This window comes from Epinephelus moara, chromosome 21, assembly GCF_006386435.1.
Source record: "Epinephelus moara isolate mb chromosome 21, YSFRI_EMoa_1.0, whole genome shotgun sequence".
In the NCBI taxonomy this organism is placed as follows: Eukaryota; Metazoa; Chordata; class Actinopteri; order Perciformes; family Serranidae; genus Epinephelus; species Epinephelus moara.
The window spans coordinates 12281830-12303494 of record NC_065526.1 but is presented as its reverse complement, the minus strand read 5'-3'; the positions used below and the strand labels follow the sequence as shown (position 1 = coordinate 12303494).

General features: G+C 40.8%; 3 protein-coding genes across 3 annotated transcripts in view; 2 read left to right on the top strand and 1 right to left on the bottom strand.

Annotated features, from left to right (window-relative positions):
* Nucleotides 1–112: 112 nt before the first annotated feature.
* On the bottom strand, nucleotides 113–3702 carry sf3a2 (splicing factor 3a, subunit 2). The gene is made up of 8 exons (XM_050032496.1): nucleotides 3626–3702; nucleotides 2593–2884; nucleotides 2452–2498; nucleotides 2108–2217; nucleotides 1936–1985; nucleotides 1122–1262; nucleotides 712–780; nucleotides 113–603 (listed from the first exon to the last, which is right to left on the bottom strand). The coding sequence occupies exons 2-8, from the start codon at nucleotides 2788–2790 to the stop codon at nucleotides 337–339; spliced, it is 882 nt and encodes a 293-aa protein (XP_049888453.1). The 5' UTR covers nucleotides 2791–2884; nucleotides 3626–3702; the 3' UTR covers nucleotides 113–336.
* Nucleotides 3703–5407: 1705 nt separating this feature from the next.
* Nucleotides 5408–13210, top strand: plekhj1 (pleckstrin homology domain containing, family J member 1). Its single transcript, XM_050032504.1, has 6 exons — nucleotides 5408–5782; nucleotides 5950–6017; nucleotides 6156–6222; nucleotides 6463–6553; nucleotides 10019–10082; nucleotides 12021–13210. Exons 1-6 carry the CDS (start codon nucleotides 5689–5691, stop codon nucleotides 12111–12113), a joined length of 477 nt encoding a protein of 158 aa, XP_049888461.1. The 5' UTR covers nucleotides 5408–5688; the 3' UTR covers nucleotides 12114–13210.
* A 1796-nt stretch (nucleotides 13211–15006) lies between these two features.
* The window catches only part of LOC126382558 (fizzy-related protein homolog), an 8624-nt gene continuing 1965 nt past the window's right edge, over nucleotides 15007–21665 (top strand). Inside the window, exons 1-12 of the mRNA XM_050032490.1 lie at nucleotides 15007–15178; nucleotides 16439–16512; nucleotides 16986–17114; nucleotides 17283–17346; nucleotides 18229–18359; nucleotides 18456–18541; nucleotides 18633–18816; nucleotides 19053–19118; nucleotides 19989–20091; nucleotides 20242–20426; nucleotides 20526–20759; nucleotides 20963–21067. Of these exons, the coding sequence (XP_049888447.1) occupies nucleotides 16444–16512; nucleotides 16986–17114; nucleotides 17283–17346; nucleotides 18229–18359; nucleotides 18456–18541; nucleotides 18633–18816; nucleotides 19053–19118; nucleotides 19989–20091; nucleotides 20242–20426; nucleotides 20526–20759; nucleotides 20963–21067 (1356 nt within the window). The 5' untranslated portion in view covers nucleotides 15007–15178; nucleotides 16439–16443. The remainder of the gene's footprint in view (nucleotides 15179–16438; nucleotides 16513–16985; nucleotides 17115–17282; nucleotides 17347–18228; nucleotides 18360–18455; nucleotides 18542–18632; nucleotides 18817–19052; nucleotides 19119–19988; nucleotides 20092–20241; nucleotides 20427–20525; nucleotides 20760–20962; nucleotides 21068–21665) is intronic.

The following is a 21665-nucleotide window of genomic DNA, read 5'->3' as shown; positions in this document are numbered from 1 at the left end:
TTTTGTATACTTAGAATGTGCTGTTTATATCTAAATCCTACATGCTGCTCCTTTCATTGTTCCTTCTGTGTGTGTGATGCTTCTGTAAAAACACAGACTTTGCGAGGCAGATGTTTTTCTCCAAAGAATTTAATTACAAAAACAGAATCTTAAAATACGAGCTATTCTCAGTCATAGCTCCATATCCATAAGCATTTATACAAAACAGTGTGGTCACATGGGCTGCCCTACACATTTACATAAACCAAACAAGTGTATAAAAATCTACCAGATGTAGACTTTAAACATCAATGAAAACACCATGAAAGAAAGCAATCATGACACGTTGATGGGGGATCAATTATTGGTTATAAGGCTCTCAGGAGGAGGCGGCCTCATTGGCATGGGGGGCAGGGGCATCTGCGGGGGCATATGGGGGGTACCTGGAGCACCTGGTGGGAGAGGGGGCATCCCTCCTGGAGGGGGAGGGGGCATGGAATCATTTGGTGGGCGAGGTCCAACTCCACTCATGAGAGGAGGAGGGCGCTTCACGCCTGCAGCAGGCGGGGGTCCGCTGGACTGGGGGACAGCTTTCTCCATTTTGAAGTGGAACTGTAGGAAGAACTGGGAGGAAAAAAACATAAGTGACAGGTTGAAACATATTTCAACACTTCTCAAATACAATAAGAAGGTCAGCTTTGTGGTGACAAATGTTAATCAGCTCATCTGTACCTGTTTAGTTTCTCTGTTCCAGTGGGTCCAGAAGCGGTTTTCTGCTTTGTCAATTTCTCTACTGGGGACCTAAAGGAGCAAAGACGCTGATGTCATGCCACAGCAAGAAGAACAAAACTAAAAGAGCTCACACTATCTCTTCATCTGACTATTATTTTCTTCATGAATCGTTTTTGTCTAAAACATATCAAATAATTGTTACAAAAGCCTGTAATAATTTCCCACAGCCCTTATTCAACCAACAGTCCAAAACCAAAAGATGTTGCATTGGAATACATGGCAAAGAAAAGCTTGAGATGTCTGACAAGCTGAAATCAGCAAATGTTGCTGCTTAAATTTCCCTTGACTGACTAATTGACTTATCACTGCAGCTTTTTTAAGTGCACAACACAGGTGCAGCTCCCACTCACCTTAAAGGCAATAGTCTCGTATGGTTCAGCAGCCAAAAGCAGGTACTGCCAGCGACGATCGGGGGGCTCGATGCGCTGTTCGTAAGCAGACATGAAACGATGCCTGGGTCCAATTCCTTCAGCGATCTCTGGGTAGTCAATCTGATGAACAGAGAAAAAGTAACAAGTAGTTTAGGGATTTGTCTTTGACAGTCGGACCATAACATCTAAAAACAATAATATTCAGTCATTACTGCAGTAGGCAATTTGAGGTTGAAACACAGAGTGGTGCTTGCATCCGAGACAATTTCTGTGTACAGCTGCTTACTTCATTTGGCCAGCAGGTCACATATATCACATCAACGTGAGGAAAATGACAGGTATATGACCAAAAATAAGTTTGGCATTTAGCTTTGGTTGTAGGTTCGGCACAAACTGTGAAGAAACAACATCTGCAACATCAGCTTGCAAGCTTGATCAGAAGAGATGCCAAAAAGCAAACACTGAGTACTGACTCTGGCACTGAGCACCGCATTCGACAGCTGTTTCAGCCAAAAGGTCAATTTCTTAAGAGTACGCAGCCAGCCTTAAGTGAGCTGAGATTGTGAAACTGAAGAATATCTGTTTACAGTAGTTTCAGCTCTCAGTGGTGAATCAAGACTGCACTCAGAAACCAAACAAAAGCAATCAACTGAGCAAACTAGATAACTTTATGGCATCTCTATAAAGTGGAGCTTTAAAGTTTATTTCCTTTTTTGGGAAATCTTCTCCAAACAACAAGAAACCCTTTCAAACCATCAGAGTTTACACTGACATTCTCTCCATACACACTAACCTGGAAAAGTAAAGACTGCTGACCGGTCTCTGGGTCCCTCTGTTTGGTTACTATCAGGGAGAGAAAGACATTAAGACACTAAGATATTGAATGCAATACATTTGCAATGAAACCACATTCAGCATAAGCTAAATAATGAGTGCAATGATACATAACATTGCAGCCAGCTTACCTTTGTATCCTGGTCGACCAATTTTGACAAACTTCTTGACCTCAACTTTCACTTTTGCTGGTGCTGGCTGAGCAGGAGCTTCTTTTGCCTCTTTGGCTGCTCGCCGCGCTCTGAAACACACAACATACACAGTTTCTTAACTGTTAATCAAAGCACTGGATACAGAGGGTTGTAGTTCTGTCAGTTCACAGCAAACATGTAACAGCTGATGATCAACCACAAGATGAAGATATGTATGGTGGACCTGTGGTTTTATAGGTTTATCGGTCATGGGAAGGTGGGGTAACATGAATCAGTCACAGAAAACACAAGACAAACAAATGAAAACTAAACATTGCACTTACAAGTTGGTCTGATGTTTCTTTCCTTGCGTGTGAGCCAGGTAGCTGCCCTGTAATGCAGAGGAGAGCAGTGTCAAACAAGATACTCTGATAACAAGTTTAAATAACATAATCTAGGGAAAGTGTCATCATGTGCCCCCTCACCTCATTGTTATGAAGCGTCAAGCAAAGTTTGCACTCATATGATCCTAAATGATTCTTCATAAAGTAGGGGTCTTTGTTGATATCAATGGTCTCCAGGGCCAGCTGACGTAACCGCTCTCGCCTATCACGGTTACTCTCAGAGGCTGAAGCCACCCCACCGCTCCCCGTCTTCCCTCCAGCTCTATGTTGGAAATCCATCTTTGCAAAGTGATGGGCTTAATCACTCAGAAACCCACACGGGTTTGCCCAGTCAACACTGGACAGGAACTCAAAGTAGATCCTTTGTGATTATCTGAGGGAGAAGAAAACACACACTCTTACCAAGGATGTGGGTAACCAAATACTAGTTAATGTTATTACAGTACTAGGTATTACTAGATTTGGTGCAACAAACTACCATGTGTGCAGTTACACAAGCACATAGTAAACATGACAAGACTGCTGTCTCGACTCTGTATTTACTTTCACATGAGCATGTACATCGTTTTGGGGACAGATTACGTAAAGTTAATGAACGTTAAAAAATTAAACATCCAAAATAAGGCTGATACATTTCTATAACTAGTCTGCGTTGCATTTCATACGAATTAGCAACAATACAATGACTTCTCAGACCTCTTGTGACTGAGGTACTTTATGCTAACTCCCCTTAACACGGATCTGTTTAACTACAGGAAAGTACATTATGAAACATTACAGCGCCGTTTTTAGCAAAATATTTCTTAATTACCTGAGATGATAACGTTACCACTGTTAAGAGGAAGTTACTGAGTAATTTCTATAAACTCCAGTTAGCTGCAGTATGTTAGCATAACGTAAAGCTAACGTTAATGAATGCACTGTGACAATGCTAATGCTAGGCTAACGGTGTTACCGGCTTGTAATAAATGGATTTAACAAATACGAATGCTCAAACTACACGTAAAGCGCACCTAATTCTGTATATGTGATAATACCGTGGTTGTGTACCTGAGGAAACGATAATTATACAGGACAAGATAATATAAAGAGTTTCTTGGCCCAAAACACTCACCGACTCCACGACGTCAGGATCATGCCAATGTACTTTTTACTGCGCATGCCCAGGTTGCTTCTTCTTCGGCTTTTGGCGGTTTGCAAACAGTTTACGGCGCATTACCGCTACCTGCTGGCCTGGAGGAGGGGCCGGACTGGCTTTCTTGACAAAATAAATAACTAATAATTATGGACCATATTTTTCACAAGCAAGATAAAAAAAAAATGAATAAAAAAAAAACTCTAATCAAGAATGACTGAATAAAGCCACAGAAGGGCTTACAGAGTAATTTTATTTGTACACAGATATCTGTTGCTGCATCTGTGGTTGACTTTTTTGATCCATTGACAGCATTTTTTTTATCATAAATTTATCTCTCAAACAAACCATTTAAGCTGAACCACAAAGAATAACTGATTACAGTCTTCTTTAAATACATATTTGCTCTTTCCTCTTTGACTTCCTCTCTATCACCACTTTCTTGCATTTCCCACTAGTTCCTAAACAGGGTTATGCACAGATCGCCTGAACCTTTAATTAAACCACATACCTGACTATTTTTCATAAGCAAAGCAACACAATTCATTCGTTTCCACAAAATTCAAATAAATAAAGTTTAAAGTATTTGTCTGACTCTGTTGTTTATATTCACAGTTGGCAACCACCCATTTAATTGCTCAAACACACATCCTGTCATTCTTTAGTCTTTTCCACATTTGCAAATAGTGAAACCCTTGCAGATCTATTTATCCGTGTTATTAAACTATGTTTATCATAATTCATTAGGATTGTCATTATTATTGTTGTTGAGTGATTGATTTTGATTTTTGTACAAACAGTGTGAGCACAGATCAGAATCACAGACATACAAATGAAGCACTGAGAAAACAAAACTAAAAGCATTAACAAAGAGAAAAGGGCAATAAACTGTAAAACACATCTAAAATAAAATATAAATAAAAACGCAGCGGTGTGACAAAAGGTTCATGTAAAGATTTCGAAGGTAGTATATACATAAATGGTTTTGATAGCTTTTTGCTTTGTGAGGAAGAGAAATCATTGACAAGTGGGTCTACTGTTCCATTTCCTTTATAAATACAAATAATCTAGTTTTTGGAGGGTCTTTTTTGTTTCTTTCTTTCTTTGTTTTTGTAAGTTTGCATTTGTAAATGTGAAATTTGTCGAGAAGTAAAATTAGATTTAAAATACATCTTAACCTCCTGGGACTCTGTCCTCATATGCGGATATCACATTTTGGGTTTACTTGACCTTATACTTAATTCTACTTAAGTTAGGCCTCTTGTCCTCAGTCATGGACACTTTTTTGGCCATCTACTGGAAGTAAGAGCACACTTATCCATATAAAAACAAGATGGCGGCCATCTCTGCCAAATTAGTCTGCAGCCAATCCCGGCACAAAAGTAGACAAGGTCCAAAACCTGATCACATTTTATAGTTGAAACTTGTTTGTTTGTAATCAATAATGTTTGTTGTTTTGTATAGCAACAGTAACAAGCTAAGACACTGTTAATTAGTAAGTACTTGTTTGACATTGAGACTATATCTTCGTCTCATTTGAGGACATTGGGACTTAATTATCATTGGCAATGTTTAGTTTTTTATACTTATCGAGTCCAACTGATCCCACATAGCGAGGAGAAACTAAAAATGCCTACCAAAGTAAAGTTCTTGTCTCAGGAGGCTATATATTACCTCATCACTACATCAGGCTACATAGTGAAAGTATTACAGTTTGAGAACGCACTGTTCGCCTGTTTTGACCCTCGCCGAGCACCGTACTACCACCAGTGAGGAGTGTCTGCCAGTGTGTGTCCGGTGTGTACCATGAAGGAGAGGAGTGACTCCGCTGTGTTTGCCTGACCGCAGAAATGACCAAACACACTCCGCCACATCTCGAGAACACCAGATAACGACACAGGACGACGGTTAACCGACAGTTTCGACGTCACCGTCTCTATACACTATAGTTATCTGACTCCATTATTATGTTGTCGGTGGGAAAGGCTCGGTCGTAGCCTCACTGTCCCTCCAACCTGTGTTTTACTGCGTCAGTGACCGTGATGCGTTTCAACGAGAAGGAACTGGTGTCTCTGAGCCGCCAGCCGTCAGAGATGGCAGCCGAGCTGGGGATGCGAGGACCCAAGAAAGGAGACGGTAACACGGTTTATCTCACACCGAGCTCTTATCACACCTACTTCCGTTTCGTGTAACATGGGCAGCAGCTAATGCTACAACAGCAGCCATCACACACTTAATGTCATCCACCATCTGTCTGCTGTCTGTGTAAAGTCTGATCTCAGTTCCCCTTTGTTGTGACACAGTTGTAAAGAAGAGGCTGGTGAAACTCATCGTCAACTTCCTCTTTTATTTCCGGACTGATGAGGAGGAGGTGAGTTGAATCAATATTTGAACACCTGCCTGTACTGTCACAGCATCTATTCCTCATGTGTTCACTGTCTGGCCTCATGAGAAAGTGAAACCATTGCTTGTAAAGGGCAACATCATTAAGTCATTATTTATTTGGCAGCCAATTGGAGCTCTGCTGTTGGAGCAGTGTCGGGTGGAGAGGGAGGACAGCCAGACCTTCTCTATTGGTGAGTACATTAAATGACTCACCTATACTTCCTCACATGCTGACTGACTGGTTGTAAATCCTTGAAGTCAGTGGAAATGAGTGGTCACTCACGTTTGTGCTGATGGTATTCAAACTGTATTGTTTATATGTCACTGATCAGCACAAAAGAAATGGATCAAAGTTAATTACTTATGACTTTATATTACAGTTAGCGTTAGTGCGTTTGTGTGATGAATTTCTGATGTGTTTCTCTTTGTAGCGTTTCTGGATGAAGCAGAGAGGAAGTATCTGTTTGAGTGTGACTCAGAGGAGCAGTGTGGGGAGTGGGTAGACTCCATCATCAAGGCCAGGTAGGACCCTCTCTTTTTGACCGTATTACAACACGATGTGATACATATGTTTTGTGACCTGGCAGTAACTAACAGAACAATAACTGGTTGCAATTTTGGTAATCAGTCATTTCAGTCAATTATCAAGTCAAATGCTTCTATTACAAGCTGCATTCTTTGAGTTCTATGGCTGATGATAGTGCAGTTTAAAGGAATACTTCACCACCCCAAATGATCATTTGTAAATCAATTACTAACCCCATGTTGAGTTACATTCATGAAGAATCCAAAAAAAATGGAGGAAATTCTTCATGTATAACAGCCATGTATAACAACTGCAAAACTATTTTCAGAACATCCAATTACAAACTCTGACACAACTCACACTATATCGTCGTGTTCACTGGAAGTGCGGGAGTGCTTAGGGCTCCAAATCCACAATTCACCCAGTCCACAAGGGGCCTCAAGAGGACTTCCTGCAAACCTCCAGAGAGTCTGCTTGGGGTGCAGACTGATTTAATAACCCACAATTCATTGCAATACGGACGTGAAGTTGTGGGTTTTTCAATCGCCGAAAAAGAAACTTATGAATGTGTAAAATAGTTATTGATGGATGGCCTGTTTAAATGTTACTTGAATTGTGTAGGCCAGAGATAATATTTAACCACATCGTGATACAGAGATAAGTATAAGTCTAGGCTGTAAAGACTGAAAATGCATTTTATTATTGCAGTCTATCAGACTGCGCAGTGAAATAGGCAAAAAAATGGTCCGAAAAACAACAAAGGAAGGTTAATAATGTCAGTAATGCACAAGTTATTAAGTTATAGTCCTGTCCTTATTTACAAACATTTCTGTTTTTGTACATGTGTAGCCTGTATGTTACATAGAGGTGTATTAATGCATTTTTGTTTGGTCACAGAAAAGGCTATACATGGGATTTATACTGTATCTTGTTATCTGTATGAACAGATGAGTTTAGCACTATTCATCAACTTATATGACATATATATGAATATGGTAGCAGCGATAATTAACCATTTCCACGGCAACAGGTAAAACAGTCTCGAGGGCTGCCCATCAGCCTCGCAGACTTTACGTGATGACGGTAAATACATCACACATCGTACAACTGAAGTCTGCGAGGGCTCAGTCTACAAGTCCAGAGGATAGACATGTAGATTGATTCAGCCCAACAGTCATTTATCCAGTCATTAGCTCAGTACTTCCCAAACAGACAGACCTTTCTCCTGCTGCCTCCATCAGTAAGTTTGTTTGTGTCAGTCAGTACGTTTACATGGACAGTTTAATTCCACTTTCATTCGGAATGAAAGGCCATTCCGATTAAAAGTGGTCATGTAGGGGCGTCGGCAGCGTAGTGGCTAGTGCCGCCGCCTCATGTACAGAGGCGATGCCTCAACGCAGTGGTCGCAGGTTTGAGTCCAGCTTGCAACCATTTACTGCATGTCACCCCCCGCTCTCTCTCTCACCCCATTTCACTTTGTCCTATACATTAAAGGCAAAAAAGCCCGAAAAATAATCTCAAAAAAAAAAAAAAAGTGGTCATGTAAACGGTCATTCCAATTGAAAAAGACTCTTCTCCTCCTCAGCAGACGAAGCCTTAGCAGAACAAGGTTGTTGTCGTACTGCTGCTTCAAGAATATAAGCAAAACAAGCCCGAAAAAGGCACTAAGAACGGCGGCGTCAAGCATCTTGTTATCCAGAGCGAGGACTACAGTGTTTTCTTCCGCTAAACGTAAACACGTAACATCCGCCCCCCCCAGAAACCTTCCCTGCCCCAAACCTTGCGCAGACCCGAATAAAGGCGATTAAACTGATCTGAATATTTCTCATGTAAACTACCTGGAAAAACTTTAATTGATTAATTGATTGATTTCATTCAGATTTATTTCATTCTGAATGAGAAGCCATCATGTAACCATAGCCACTGTTTGACTTTGGTGTTTTTAAGAGGTAGTTCGAATTCATTAAAGACTAACTGATCAAGGTAGTGGTCAACCAACAACTCCACTGTTCAGGGAGTTAAAATTACTGTTTTTGTCAATGGAGTGTGGCTTTTCTTTAGAAGGCATAGGTAAGTTTCACTTTCAGTTCAGTTCCCCGTTGGAAAGGACTGTGTGTAGGAAGTACGAACATACGACTGAGATTAATGAAAATTGGATTATACTGCTCAAGTTGTGTTAGAGTTTGTAAACAGATGTTTTCATCTAGTTTTGCTGTTGTTAAATACGGTTGCGTATGACTTCAGTTCATCAAGAATTTCCTCTTTTTTGGATTCTTCCTTCACTGTGGAGACGTGTGAGAAAAACATTTTCCTCAAGAATTCAAAGTAACACCGTGTGAGTGATTTAGAGACAAATGGTCATTTGAGGGGTGAAATATTCCTTTAAAACATCACTTCAAGCTCTGATAAGTTGTAATTTTGTCATCATTTTTGACATTTTAAAGAAAAGAAGAAGATTATATTAAAATGATGATGAAAATAGTCACTAGCTGCACCTTGGGGTGTTACGGTACATAAAATGTACGGTTTGATACTTAAAACAATTTTGAGATCACACTTTTGGTTTAGTTAGTCAGATAAAAACAAAAGAATACATTTCTGTCCATATGTTTTTAAAATATTAATACTTAACAATACAGGATTATTTTTGCTCTATATATTTTTTTCCCATATGGTTAATAAGTAATATAAAATACAAAAAGGCAGTATGTCTGTATTTTTCCAACCTAACTACAAAACTATGATCATGTGAATGCACATTATAGACACTGTTCCCTACAGCTGAATGTGTCTCAGTGTGCAGTGAGATGTTATTTGAGTGACTGCGCAGAACAACTTGGACCTCATTGTGTCTTAGCCTTCAGTCACACACTCACATGGTGAAACCGTCCCAAATGAATGATGTTGCTGTTTCCAGTGTCAACAATGTGACTTGTGTTGAACAGATTTCAACTGAGTCATCACTGCTTGACCTTGTGTTTATGTCCACTGACAAAACCATACTGCTCCTATTGTGACTTCCAGTAAGTCCAAAACAGCCACCCACAGATGCCACAGATGGCATAACGGGAGATATGGTCAACTCACTGTCTTTTGTTCGTTTGTACTCACTGTTTGATGATCCAGGGTGCTTCAGGTGGTTAAAGAGTTGATTGAGATGCAGGATGAAGCTATAAACTGATTGTGTAGACTGTCGCATCAAAACAAAATCAAAAATCAGGATTAACCAAACACTCGTTGGTTGAAGACTAACTGTGGCATCTTCTAGCTCCACAATCACTTCAGCACACCTGCCTTTAATTAAAGGTTCCTGAGATGCCAGGTCAGGTGATGCATTCAAGTGACTCAAAAAAAAAAAGGAAACTAGAAGTGCTTGCTAGAAACGTCTCTAACAGTTCACAAACAGGATGATCTCCTCCTTCGAATGTCAAATTAACGTGTGATGTTGTTATCTTTTGCAGTTACGAGTTCATGAGGAAGAACCTGATATTCTATCGAACTGAGATCCACAGGCTTACTGGCAAGGTGAGACCAGTCACAGCAGCACCTTAGTGCACTGAATACCACACAGATGGTCCTTCTGCCCAACAGTGTCATAGGATTTAAGTGTGAATTGTATTTGTGCCATGCTTGACTCACTGACATGCTCAGTATTATCACTATCAACACGGGATGGATGGGTAGATCAGTGCAGGAACATGAAGATTCAGTAGTTTAGTTTTTTGATTTATGCAACAATCCCAAAAACAAAAGAGAGAGAGAATTTAATTTTTGATGCTCAAAGAGAACACTTAAAAAATGTCTTTTTTAGAAACAATTTCCTGACCACTCAGGATGACCCAGAGACCTCGAAAATAGTTCTCAATGAAAACTGTTCATAGCAAAGCCTGGGAAGAAGAGCTGCTTATTAATGACGCTCAATGTGACATTTAGAGCATATCTATGATTCAGAGTCTGGGGCAGGATTGTCTGCGCACAGTTTTCAACATTGAGGTGGCTGAGCCAGCAGTTAGCAGCTAACGGTGCAACTCAATAAACACAGCTAACATTGCTAGTTGGAGGAAAACCAGAGGGTGGCGGCTACGCCTTTGCGATTACGCTGTCCCGATATCAGTGGTAACCGTAGTATGAATATAGAGATCGATGTGTCTCAGTATTATTTGTGTGAACAGATTGACGACCCCCGTGTTAATGTGTAATCTGTAAATAAATATAAAACACTGTCCACAAATACAAAAAAAGATTTGTAAACTAAAAAACTATTTTGCACATATAAAAGAGATCTGCAAATAAGCAAATTCAATAAATTAAAAAAAGAGACAGCTTAGTATTGAGATTCACAAATATCTGTTCGGAAGTTGTAAATGTTAAGAAGATATTCACAAATGCTTTTCATTTATTCATAAATTAATTGAATGTGTTCTGAGATATTTTATTTTATTTTTGGAATTTGATTTTTTGCAAACCCGTTTTTTTTGTTGGTTTTTTTTTGGGAGTTAACACATTTCTTTTTGTATTTGTTGAAGGTTGTTTTTTTTTTTATCACAGACTTTAGACTTGTTCACACAAATAATACTGAGACAAATCTAGATCATATATGAGCACAGTGCAACATGGCACCAATGAGCTAGGCAGTGGGATACACACATGGATGTGTAAAGAAACTGGGGTCCCGTTCATTCCAAGGAAAGCTGCTCAGTAGCGCATGAAGCCAAACATCTTTGGTATGAATTCCCCGGATCGTCCACATCAGTGGGCCCATAGAGCAGGCGCACCAGGGACTTCTCGGCCAAGCCGTCTACTTCTAGTTTAGCGCTCCACTAACTTGAATGGAGATAAAATGATTTAATCATGTGGCTCTTCTAGACTTTCAAAATGTTTGCGGACCGAATACATTCTGATCGAGTCATTTCCCAGGGGTTGTGATGCTCAAAAACTGTATACACTGATTTACAGACAGATAGTCCATTTGTGTCCAATGGCATCATGTAATGGACCTCAAATTGGCTTTAAAGTCTGGCACACTTCCTGGGGGCCTGAATTACACACGCAGGAATTCACAAGCATGAACTTGCACCCACTGCCTGACCGTCCTCCACAACATTGGACAAAGAAGCTTGGATTACAACACACTGACACCCCTTTCCGCCAACATGAAACTGGTTTCGTTCTGATTCCTGCACCTAATTTTGAACCGTTCAGAGCATTTCATTCTCTGCTCAGGATGCCATTACTCCACTACATCTTTCCATAGCAAACAGTGGTCTGCTCTGAATGTCATATAGAGCTCCTTTAAGTTCCACACACCTTCACTGTATATTGTTGGAGGCTGAACTCTCAAAGGTCTCACAACCCGAGGTAACCATTTAATATAAACTTTGATTCTGCTTCAATAACAGGGCTCTGTGCAGTCTGAGCATTTGTTGTCTCACAGTCTTTACTCATCTTGTCCTTCCTCCACAGGACCCCTTGGAGCAGTACGGTATATCAGATGAAACTCGCTTCCAGGTCAACAATGGTCTGCAACTTATGCCTAGAGATACCTCCTCCCTGTAGACCGCCGCCCTGTGTCCACATGTACTTCATTTTTCATTTTAGTTCACCCTGCCATTCCATCACTCACTCCTCACTGGTTTAAAAGCCGTGGCATTATCATAAGCACACATGCTTTTTAAATCCTCAGTGCTCTGAGTATCTGAGGCCGTGCGGAGTAACGGATCATGCGGATTATTTCTTTTACGTCGATCATTACAGGTTACACGAGGCTGTGGAAAAAGTCGACACTGTCTTATTTTTGGTTTATGGGATTTTACAAGCCATTTTCTGTATCATGTATCATTTTCAGATTTGCCTTGGTTAATTGGTTGTCTGTATAAAACATGTTTTATACTTTGTTTTCTACTGGACATACTGTACTTTTAGACAATGTGATTTTGAGGGAGCCTAATTGTATTCGTGCTGTAGAGCTGCGGCTGTGACTTTCTTTCAGGACTATTCATAATACGAGCACAACTGGGCTTAACAAGAATAAAATGCATATTCATAATGTTAATCAAATAAATATATGCTGTGTAAAGAAGCTTTTATGATTATTAGATACAGTGCCCAGTTTAGAACATTTTTGGCAGTATTTACTGTCCAGATTTGAACTGCATGGGCGCTTTGATCTGCTGAGTTGAGCCACCCATTGAGAAAGACTTTTTATTTAGCTATCCCTATATGTATTTATCATATAGTGCATTTAGACTCTTTAGTTTTAAAAACTATACTTTTGCACATATTACTTTACTGGGTGTTGAGGGCTTTTTAAAATTAGAATTTCAATAACTTACTTGAACCTACTGTACCTTTTCTGTGGCACTTTGAATCAGATTCCTTTAGATAAGCTGTGGGCCAAGACTCCTGACAGGATTTTTGAATACAACTTGTTTTGTCAGTGTAGCTGAAATTTCAGTCTCTTGTGAAATTGTCAGAATGTTGATTTCAGCAGTCAGGAGTCTGTACCACAACGATGTTATGTCATTGAATGTGTCTTTATTTCAAACCTTTTGCACATGAAATGTGTTTAGTCTGTTTTTACTTCATGTCAGATTATATTTGTTTCACTTGCATCTCTTTTTTTACTAATAAAGCCATTTGAAAGATACTGTAAATCGATGCAGTGTGTCATCTGTTTGCTAGAAATGATTTGTCAACACCTAAAATGTTCATTTGTAATTTGTGTATCTAAAGGGAAACTTTTGTGTGTTTCAACCTGGATTGTATTTCCACGTTTTGTGTCTCAGTGACTAATGAAGACAACAAGTTTTGAAATCCGTCTAGTATTGAGAGAGAGTGCTGTAGCTGAAAACAGCCTGCAATGTAACCACTCAGGGCATCTGTGCACCATCAATGTACATCCTAAAAGAAATAGTCCTTTATGTTAAGGAGAAAAATTGTTCTTTTTAACTAGAAACAGCCCTGAAATCTCTATCAGCAAATGCACCAGACTCCATTTAAAGACACAGTAATTTAAGCGTGTATAGAGTCAGCATATTTTTACATCTAACTGGGTGAATAACAATTTATTTCCACCAAACAAGAGTCGGTGACTGTTGGAACAGTGGAAAAACAAACCAAGAAGTTTTTTCTGAGCTTTGTTTTGTTTCTGTCGACTAAAAATCTAGCGTGTTTTATAATGTTAAAATAATTGTATTGAGAGTTTGGCAATAGTGACTTTGGTGCTGTTTCTAGGCACATAAAGGATCTTACTCTTTAAAGCCCAGTTCAGACCAAAGATTCGCAACAGGACAAGTTGAAACAGGCAGCAACTTGCAATGCACTGTTCTGCAACGTTCTAAAAATCTGCTGGTTCACACCAATGCAACTAGATGAGATGGTGTATCATCTCTATGCAACAACTCTCTGCGCTTCTGTTCTGATATCCAGATTTTCAGACTTATGTTGTGGCTGAATTAATATTATTTATAGCTTCTTAAAATACAGACAGAGCACATGCCACAGCAAGCCAACAACTGGTCTGCGGCCATTTTGACTTGACCAGCAGACTTCACTACAAGCAAACTGGCTGTTGAAACAGACGACGTGCCTCACGTTCGAAAGCCAGCCACCGGTGATATGACCAGAGTTGCAGGTGACACCATCAGCCAGCTTGATTCAAACTCAGACGGGCAGATCACACTGCTGCAAATTTTCTCTGCAAGGTTCTAAAACGGTTTCGTCTCGTCACGAGTCTTTGGTCTGAACTGGACTTTACGAAAAGTCTGTCTCTGTAGGGTCCTTTCCATACTGTTGTCAGACACCAAATAACAATCTGAACCTGTCAGAGATCCGTCCTAATGTATATTATAATTGCTGCCTAACGGTGCACAATTGCCTATTAGCATTACATTACAGCCTATTTTGCAGCTGCTAGCTGAGCGCTCTCACTCAGTATTGTACCTGTTTCAAAAATTGTTGTTCCTATTTTTCATTCTGACACAAAAACATGGGAAAATAGAGTCCAGGTTGAAAAATACTGACGTTACCCTTTAATGATGGTTGGTTCAATATTGTTTGACAGCAGGCAGTGAAGGTGCAATGTGTGTCCACTGCATAGATACCTTCTACAATTGCTGTCCACTGTATAATTATTCATGAAAAGCACAGGCTTTATCACCCATTTGTGCTGGTTCAGTTGATCATTTGGTTTAAACAATGACTAGCCTACATTTATCACCATTTACATTAAAAAAATAACATAAGAAAAAGAAAAGTGACATTTGAACATGTTCATACTGTCATAACGAAGTGACTGATGAAAGCTACATGTTTAATTCGTCAAATGTTTCTTGTTTCCCGTGATTTCTCTTCAGTCTGCTTAAGATGTGGGAGGCAGTCTACTGTGACTGTGACACGTTTCCTTAGCAACGCAGAATGTGTGATTCAAAAAACAGCGACGTCACATCCTTCCCGTGGTGCTTTGCGAGCCCAAATTGAACGTTCGGCAAAAGAAAACAATTGTATCTTACATGCTCTGTTTTAAAGAGTAAAACGCAGAAAAGAAGACGTTTCAACTGGAATTGACACCACTGGGAATAGCAAGTCAACGGCACGCAACGGGAGTAGTTTATCCGGGCCCGGTAGGTGTTAAAATAACAGTAGATTGTGAACAAACAATGTTGCTAATGCATTAGCCGGATAGCTAGCATAGCTTACGTTCGGTCAGCCAGCTGAGCTAGCATTAGCATATAGCTCTGTATGCTGGATGATTGCATTATTGGGTTTTTAAATCATTTCAGCGTCACGATTACACCCTAGCAATAACCACCACAACTGTGTTTTTGTTTCATGGAGCCAGCAAGCAAATACCAGCAGTTAGGGTGGTTTTACATAGGATAAGCTGCTAACGTTAGTGGTTATAAAGATAATGTATGTGTTGTAAGCTCTCTCGTAGATGATCACATGCACTAAAACTAATGTCACTGTTTTTTATTAACAGATTTGCCCACAGTTAGTTCGTTTAACTGCGGTTTGAATCAAGGCACTGACGTTAGAGTACAACAGATGTTTGGTTTGTCTTTGTCATCTTATCGAGGGATCTGTTCATGCCATGCCCTTATTTACAGGAGTATTACCTGAGGGTGACTGTAACGTTTGTCTTCTGATAAGTGTGGTACTCTTTTGTCCTGTGATGAATTTACACAGCTTGTCAGTTAGCCGTCATTATTAACTTTGCAAATGTGGATCACTCGTTCATTTACTCATGTAGTACAACGCAGTATTTCTGAAACAATTAGTCAAATAATCAATTAGTTCATCGAAAGAAAGCTCATAATAAAATGGTGATGATCCGTTCAAGGTTTGTCAGAATAGAATAGAAAGAACTTTATTCATCCACGAAGGGAAATTCAGATGTCCAGCAGCTCATAAAAGACAAAAAACATCACCCACACTTCCCCCCATCGACAACAACACAGTGATATTAAAATAGACGTAAAATAAAATAAGCCATAAGTAGAAATTAAATTAATGTTTGTTTACAAGTTATTAATTGAATTTAAATGCCAAACATTTGCAGGTTCCACCTTTTTAAATATGAACAGTTGCTTCTTTTCTCTGTTTTACATAGTGAATAATGGTATATGTATAGTTTTGGAAGTCCTCACCATGGGTAATAGATTCACTGATTGATTGACCCATTGCAAATAGTCATTCATTGAAAAATCGCACACGATGATGTTGTATTTGAGTTTGCTTAACAGTTATTTATGAGCTAAATACGCTCAGCTGTCAGAGATGGTCATAATGATCAGAGCATCAGTGTCTGTTTACTTTGACGTGTACATTGAGGAAACTGTTGTATGATTTTATAGATGTGTTGATCAATCTCCTGTTTTCAGGCATCATGGATCAGGACTATGAGTGCAGGCTGCTCAGGCAGATCAACATTCAAAATGAGAATGCAAGCCCCATAGTAAGTATGCACTTATACATACAGGAGCTTCATGTTCAGCTCTTGAACAAATAGTTCCTAAAAATGAACAGAACCTGCGTCACATAGCCAAGGCTTACATTTCAAACTAGCATCACTAATGTGATTAGGTCTTTATCTTTACTAAAGCACGATGATAGCCCCTCGCAAAGAGGATTGTTCACCAGCAGAGGACTTAAGATGCACAATGATGGTGTTACTGTCCATGTGTTGGAGGAAAATACGCTTTAACAGGCCAGTCTCTTCCTTTTGACAATGTCACGAGTGTTGAGTGAAAACAAGACCTCACCGGCCAAATGACTGGGTTTTGTGAATGATGCCTCCTGTTGTTAACACCTCAGACAAATGCACCATCTGCCACTTAAATGATCTTCATTACCACGTTTTCACTTTTCACTGTCCAAGGCCTGTGGCCTGCAGCCAGTAAACGCTCTCTCCTCTCTCCACTTGTGTAGAAAGCGGTAGGAGCGGTGCGAGCTCTGACACCCACCAGCTCCCCCCTGTCCTCCCCGAGCAAGCATGGCGATCGCTTTATTCCCTCCCGGGCTGGAGCCAACTGGAGTGTCAACTTCCACCGCATCAATGTGAGCTTGCTGCATTACACCCAGGACTTCACTGTCTTCCCTACCAAATGAACAGTGTTCTCAAGATCACAGTGTTGAAGAAAAAAAAACCTCACCCCTCACCATTCTTCTTTTGCTCGTCTGTAACTGCTTTCAGTGATTGTTTATTCATTCGATTTTCTGATGCAGGAAATTGAAAAGTCGCACAATCAAAACAGAAAAACCAAAGATGGCACAACAGACAGCAACAAAGGTAATTAATCCAACTTTGTATCCAGAGACTAGACATGGAACAAGTTAACAGAACATGATAAAGTGTCTTACAATGCTGCAGACATTTGAACTGTTCTTCTATCTGCTTGTTTGGCAGATGTTTTACAAAGACTCTGACATAAAGTGCTTCATTATGCAGTTATTACATACACTATGTGGTTGATTTCTGAAAGAAAACATGCTTCATCGTTTTCAGGGTGTGTTTTTCTCGTCAGATCAGAGCTACTGTGATGTATTGAAGATGGCTAGGGCTGAAACTAACATTCATTTTCATAATCGTATAACCTACTGATTGTCCATTGCTTGTTTGGTTTATAAAATGCCCGCAAATTGCAAAAAAAAAAATATTATCAAATGTCTTAAATGTATTGTTTCGTGCTACTACCAGTCTAAAACCCCAATATATTAAATTTGCTACTGTAGAAAAATAAGGAATCTAGAAAATATTCTAATTTGAGCTCTAGAGATGGCCGCCTTTCTTGTGTATTACAGAATTACCTTTTACTAGGCATCTTAGTTATTACAGAACAACTATCATGATGGTAATGTAGTCCTGAGTTATCCTACTGTGATGTGTATCTGTGTCTGGGGTGAGTATTACGCCTTTCCCAGCTCGTTTCTACAGGTATCTCTGTCTGCTCCAGTCAAAGTTGATAATTTGACCTTCTGTTGTTTACTAAGCCTCGGCAGGCCCGTGGAAACTGGAGATAAGGACTAAACAAAGCTTTGTGAAAAATTCTCCCTGATCTTTAGAGATGTGAGAGAGAGAGAGCTATAAAATTGCAGAGGGAGCGCAGTGTTTGAACTTAATCATTCCGACAGCCCGGTTTGATTTCCCCTCTGTCTCCTCCTCTGCCTTCAGCGGACGGTCTGGCTTACTCGGCCCTGCTGAAGAACGAGCTGCTAGGAGCGGGCATCGAGAAAGTCCAGGACCCCCAGTCAGAGGACCGCCGTCTGCAGCCATCTACTCCTGCCAAGAGAAGCCTTTTTAGTGTAAAACAGTTAACATTTCTTTCAAAATATTTTTTAATTTATTACTTTCATGGGGAGTTTTCGCTGCATCAATAATCGTCTGTTTGTGTTTTGTAGTATTCTGTTAGTACTAAGAGGGCTCTACCAGAAGAGGACGGAAACACAGTCTCTCCATATTCTCTATCACCTGTCAGTAGTAACAGGTAATATGTTTTCCATGTCATCTGCCATCCATCTCCTCCATTTTGGAGAAGAAGCATCATAGTCCTTACTAAACTGTGTTGTGCATTGCAGCCAGAAACTGCTGCGGTCGCCAAGGAAACCTACACGCAAAATATCCAAAATTCCTTTCAAAGTCCTGGATGCTCCAGAGCTTCAGGACGACTTCTACCTCAACCTAGTGGACTGGTCCTCTCTGAATGTGCTCAGTGTTGGACTGGGTACCTGCGTCTACCTGTGGAGCGCCTGCACCAGCCAGGTGTGTGTGTGTGTGATCTGTTAACACAAAACAGTGCATCGAGCAAAGCAGTGAGACAGAGAGGCATCCAGCAGATGTCTTCACTGTGGTTGAAAAAGATCAAAGAGTATATATTTCTCTCTCAAATACTGTTTCTTATCACATTGGATCTCTCGTTAAAGGTTTCACTGGTTGTGTATCAAACGTTTAATGAAAGAGTCTTAAGGTGTAATTGAACTTCCTCCTTATCTTTTCAGGTGACACGTTTATGTGACCTTTCTGTAGAAGGAGATTCTGTAACATCAGTGGGCTGGTCAGAAAGGGTGAGTCTCTCTGTCATCTGTTATCTTTATAAATTGTTGTTAAGTTACATTTAAAGGTACACTAAGCAGGATTGTCGGCTACTGCTCACCAGCGAAACTGAAAGTAAGAGCCATCCCCAGATTCACTCTCGTTTGACGTGTCCCCTCGCTGTATTTGCATTTTTTTTCCTTTCACACATGTAGCACACAACAGGTCAGAAGCGTTCTCACCTACTGGAAATACTCTGTTTGGTTTTGGCGAGGGGTGGCACTTAGGTAGAGCGTGCAGGAGGCAGGAAATGATGCAGATTACACTGTGGTCATGTGAACAAGAGTCTCTTACCAGTCCTTGAATCTGTCTGGCAATTTCAGCCTCAGCCTTTGCCAACAGAAGTTCTTGAATCTGGCTGTCTGTCCAGTTAGACATTGTTGTTGCCATCTTCATGATAATGACCCTCTTCTTCACCCTCGGATGTTTGTTTTCTTCTGGTTTTGCACGAGCCACATGATAGAAATGTCATCAACACGCCCACTCACTCACTCACTGTAAATCCTCCACACGATTACCTGCACTATTCACACATGGGCTCAGAGGGACAACACACAGACTTTGTACTCATGGGCTGGCAGGGTGACGTCTGTTTAATGTCAGATCCGTCTAATGGCTGAAGTTACACAGATGGACCTGACAAAGATCCATCATGAAAAATGGTTGTTATTTGACATTTAGTGAAGATGCAAATTGAGCTTTGGTGTGCAGACGCTATTTAAAACTCCTGTCCTTGTTTTGGTTCTTTGTTTTTTTTTTTTTTTTTGTGGATGCTTTTTTGAAGTCATTACAGACTCTACGTACGTCAATGTGATACTCAAAGTGTACTGCCTTATGTTTAGGGTAACCTGGTGGCGGTGGGGACTCATAAAGGCTATGTGCAGATCTGGGATGCAGCAGCAGGGAAAAAGCTCTCCGTACTAGAAGGACACACGGCCAGAGTGGGTGAGTTGGGTCGCTGGAGAGATGAAGGCGGAGACTGTCGCAGGAGTTAAATATCACAACCTTCATTAATTTTCACACAGTTGTTCAGCAACATCTCTCATTCATGGCCGATGAATCACCATCCCTTTGATTTCTTTCTTTTGCTGCCAGGTGCGTTGGCATGGAATGCGGACCAGCTGTCGTCTGGGAGCCGCGATCGGGTGATCCTGCAGCGTGACATCAGAGCCCCACCTCTCCAGTCGGAGCGCCGTCTCCAAGGACACAGACAGGAAGTTTGTGGGCTCAAGTGGAGCACAGACCACCAGCTGCTAGCCTCGGGTGGAAATGACAACAAGGTATGTAGATGGAGAATCTCACCTGTGTGAGCTACACGTCACTATCACGACCACTTTTTAAACATTCTCCCCCTCCTTGTTTCAACCTGCCGCCTGCAGTTACTTGTATGGAACCACTCGAGCGTCCTCCCGGTGCAGCAGTACACAGAGCACCTGGCTGCAGTGAAGGCCATCGCCTGGTCTCCCCACCAGCACGGCCTGCTGGCCTCCGGAGGCGGCACCGCAGACCGCTGCATCCGCTTCTGGAACACTCTGACCGGCCAGCCTCTACAGTGCACAGACACCGGCTCTCAGGTCTGCAACCTGGCCTGGTCCAAGCACACCAATGAACTGGTGAGTCACCTGAAGGTTTTCATTTGGACAATGCTGTTGAAAAGTTGACTGAAGAAAACTGTTCACCATTGCTCCCAGTCTCTCTGTACTATAAGCATTGTGATTGAATTGTGTTTGACAGTATACATGAACATTTATCAAACTAACAATGTTTTTTTAACATCCAGAGTAAATATGTGAAAACACTTGTTTGTTTTCTGCAGGTCAGCACACACGGTTATTCTCAGAACCAGATCCTGGTGTGGAAGTATCCCTCTCTGACTCAAGTGGCCAAACTTACTGGACATTCCTACAGAGTACTCTACCTGGTCAGTATACGCTTTGTGTATTCATACGTGTCAGTCGGCAGATATTGTCCCAAGTTAATCTAGTTTAAGGGGAAAAATGTGCTTAATAAAACAATTAAAAGAAAGAAATGGTGCTGAAAAATAATTTAAACTCGCCTTTTTCTGTGCAAATAATTAGGGATGCATGGATTCAACACTGGTATCTGGGCAATACTGACTCAAAAAGCTGGATGGGGTATCTGTGACAATGGGCCAGATCTATTCATTTCAAACGACCGTCTGTTAAGTCCCGCCCCTAAAAGTGTAGGGTTAGCTAGCTAGCTACTGAAGATATAGCCTACTGAATGTATACACATGCTGCTTTTGCTTTGTAATGATTATAACAGTGAAACAAAGACCGACCCTGCTGTACAGGAACCAGTGAAGGGAAGCAGGGAAACTTTGCTGATATTGAACCAGCTGTGTGTCATCACAGTGTGTGCACATGAACGTTGTTTGACGTCCCCTGGAGATCCCTGCCCGTCCGGCGGCAGAGATCCAGGTGCTGGCAGCGACACGGGAGCAAAGCCAAACACCGTTCATCTGCACACACTGCGATGCCACACAGCTGGTTCAATAT

What these genes read in the sequence shown, in the direction of transcription:
- sf3a2 (XM_050032496.1), bottom strand. Translation starts at nt 2,790, where the DNA reads ATGGATTTCCAACATAGAGCTGGAGGGAAGACGGGGAGCGGTGGGGTG. An exon ending in TGGTCGACCAGGATACAAAG is followed by an intron (nt 1,986 to 2,107) that starts GTAAGCTGGCTG and finishes TCTCCCTGATAG; the next exon opens with TAACCAAACAGAGGGACCCA. An exon ending in ACGAGACTATTGCCTTTAAG is followed by an intron (nt 781 to 1,121) that starts GTGAGTGGGAGC and finishes TTGCTCCTTTAG; the next exon opens with GTCCCCAGTAGAGAAATTGA.
- plekhj1 (XM_050032504.1), top strand. Translation starts at nt 5,689, where the DNA reads ATGCGTTTCAACGAGAAGGAACTGGTGTCTCTGAGCCGCCAGCCGTCA. An exon ending in GACTCCATCATCAAGGCCAG is followed by an intron (nt 6,554 to 10,018) that starts GTAGGACCCTCT and finishes TATCTTTTGCAG; the next exon opens with TTACGAGTTCATGAGGAAGA. An exon ending in TCCACAGGCTTACTGGCAAG is followed by an intron (nt 10,083 to 12,020) that starts GTGAGACCAGTC and finishes CTTCCTCCACAG; the next exon opens with GACCCCTTGGAGCAGTACGG.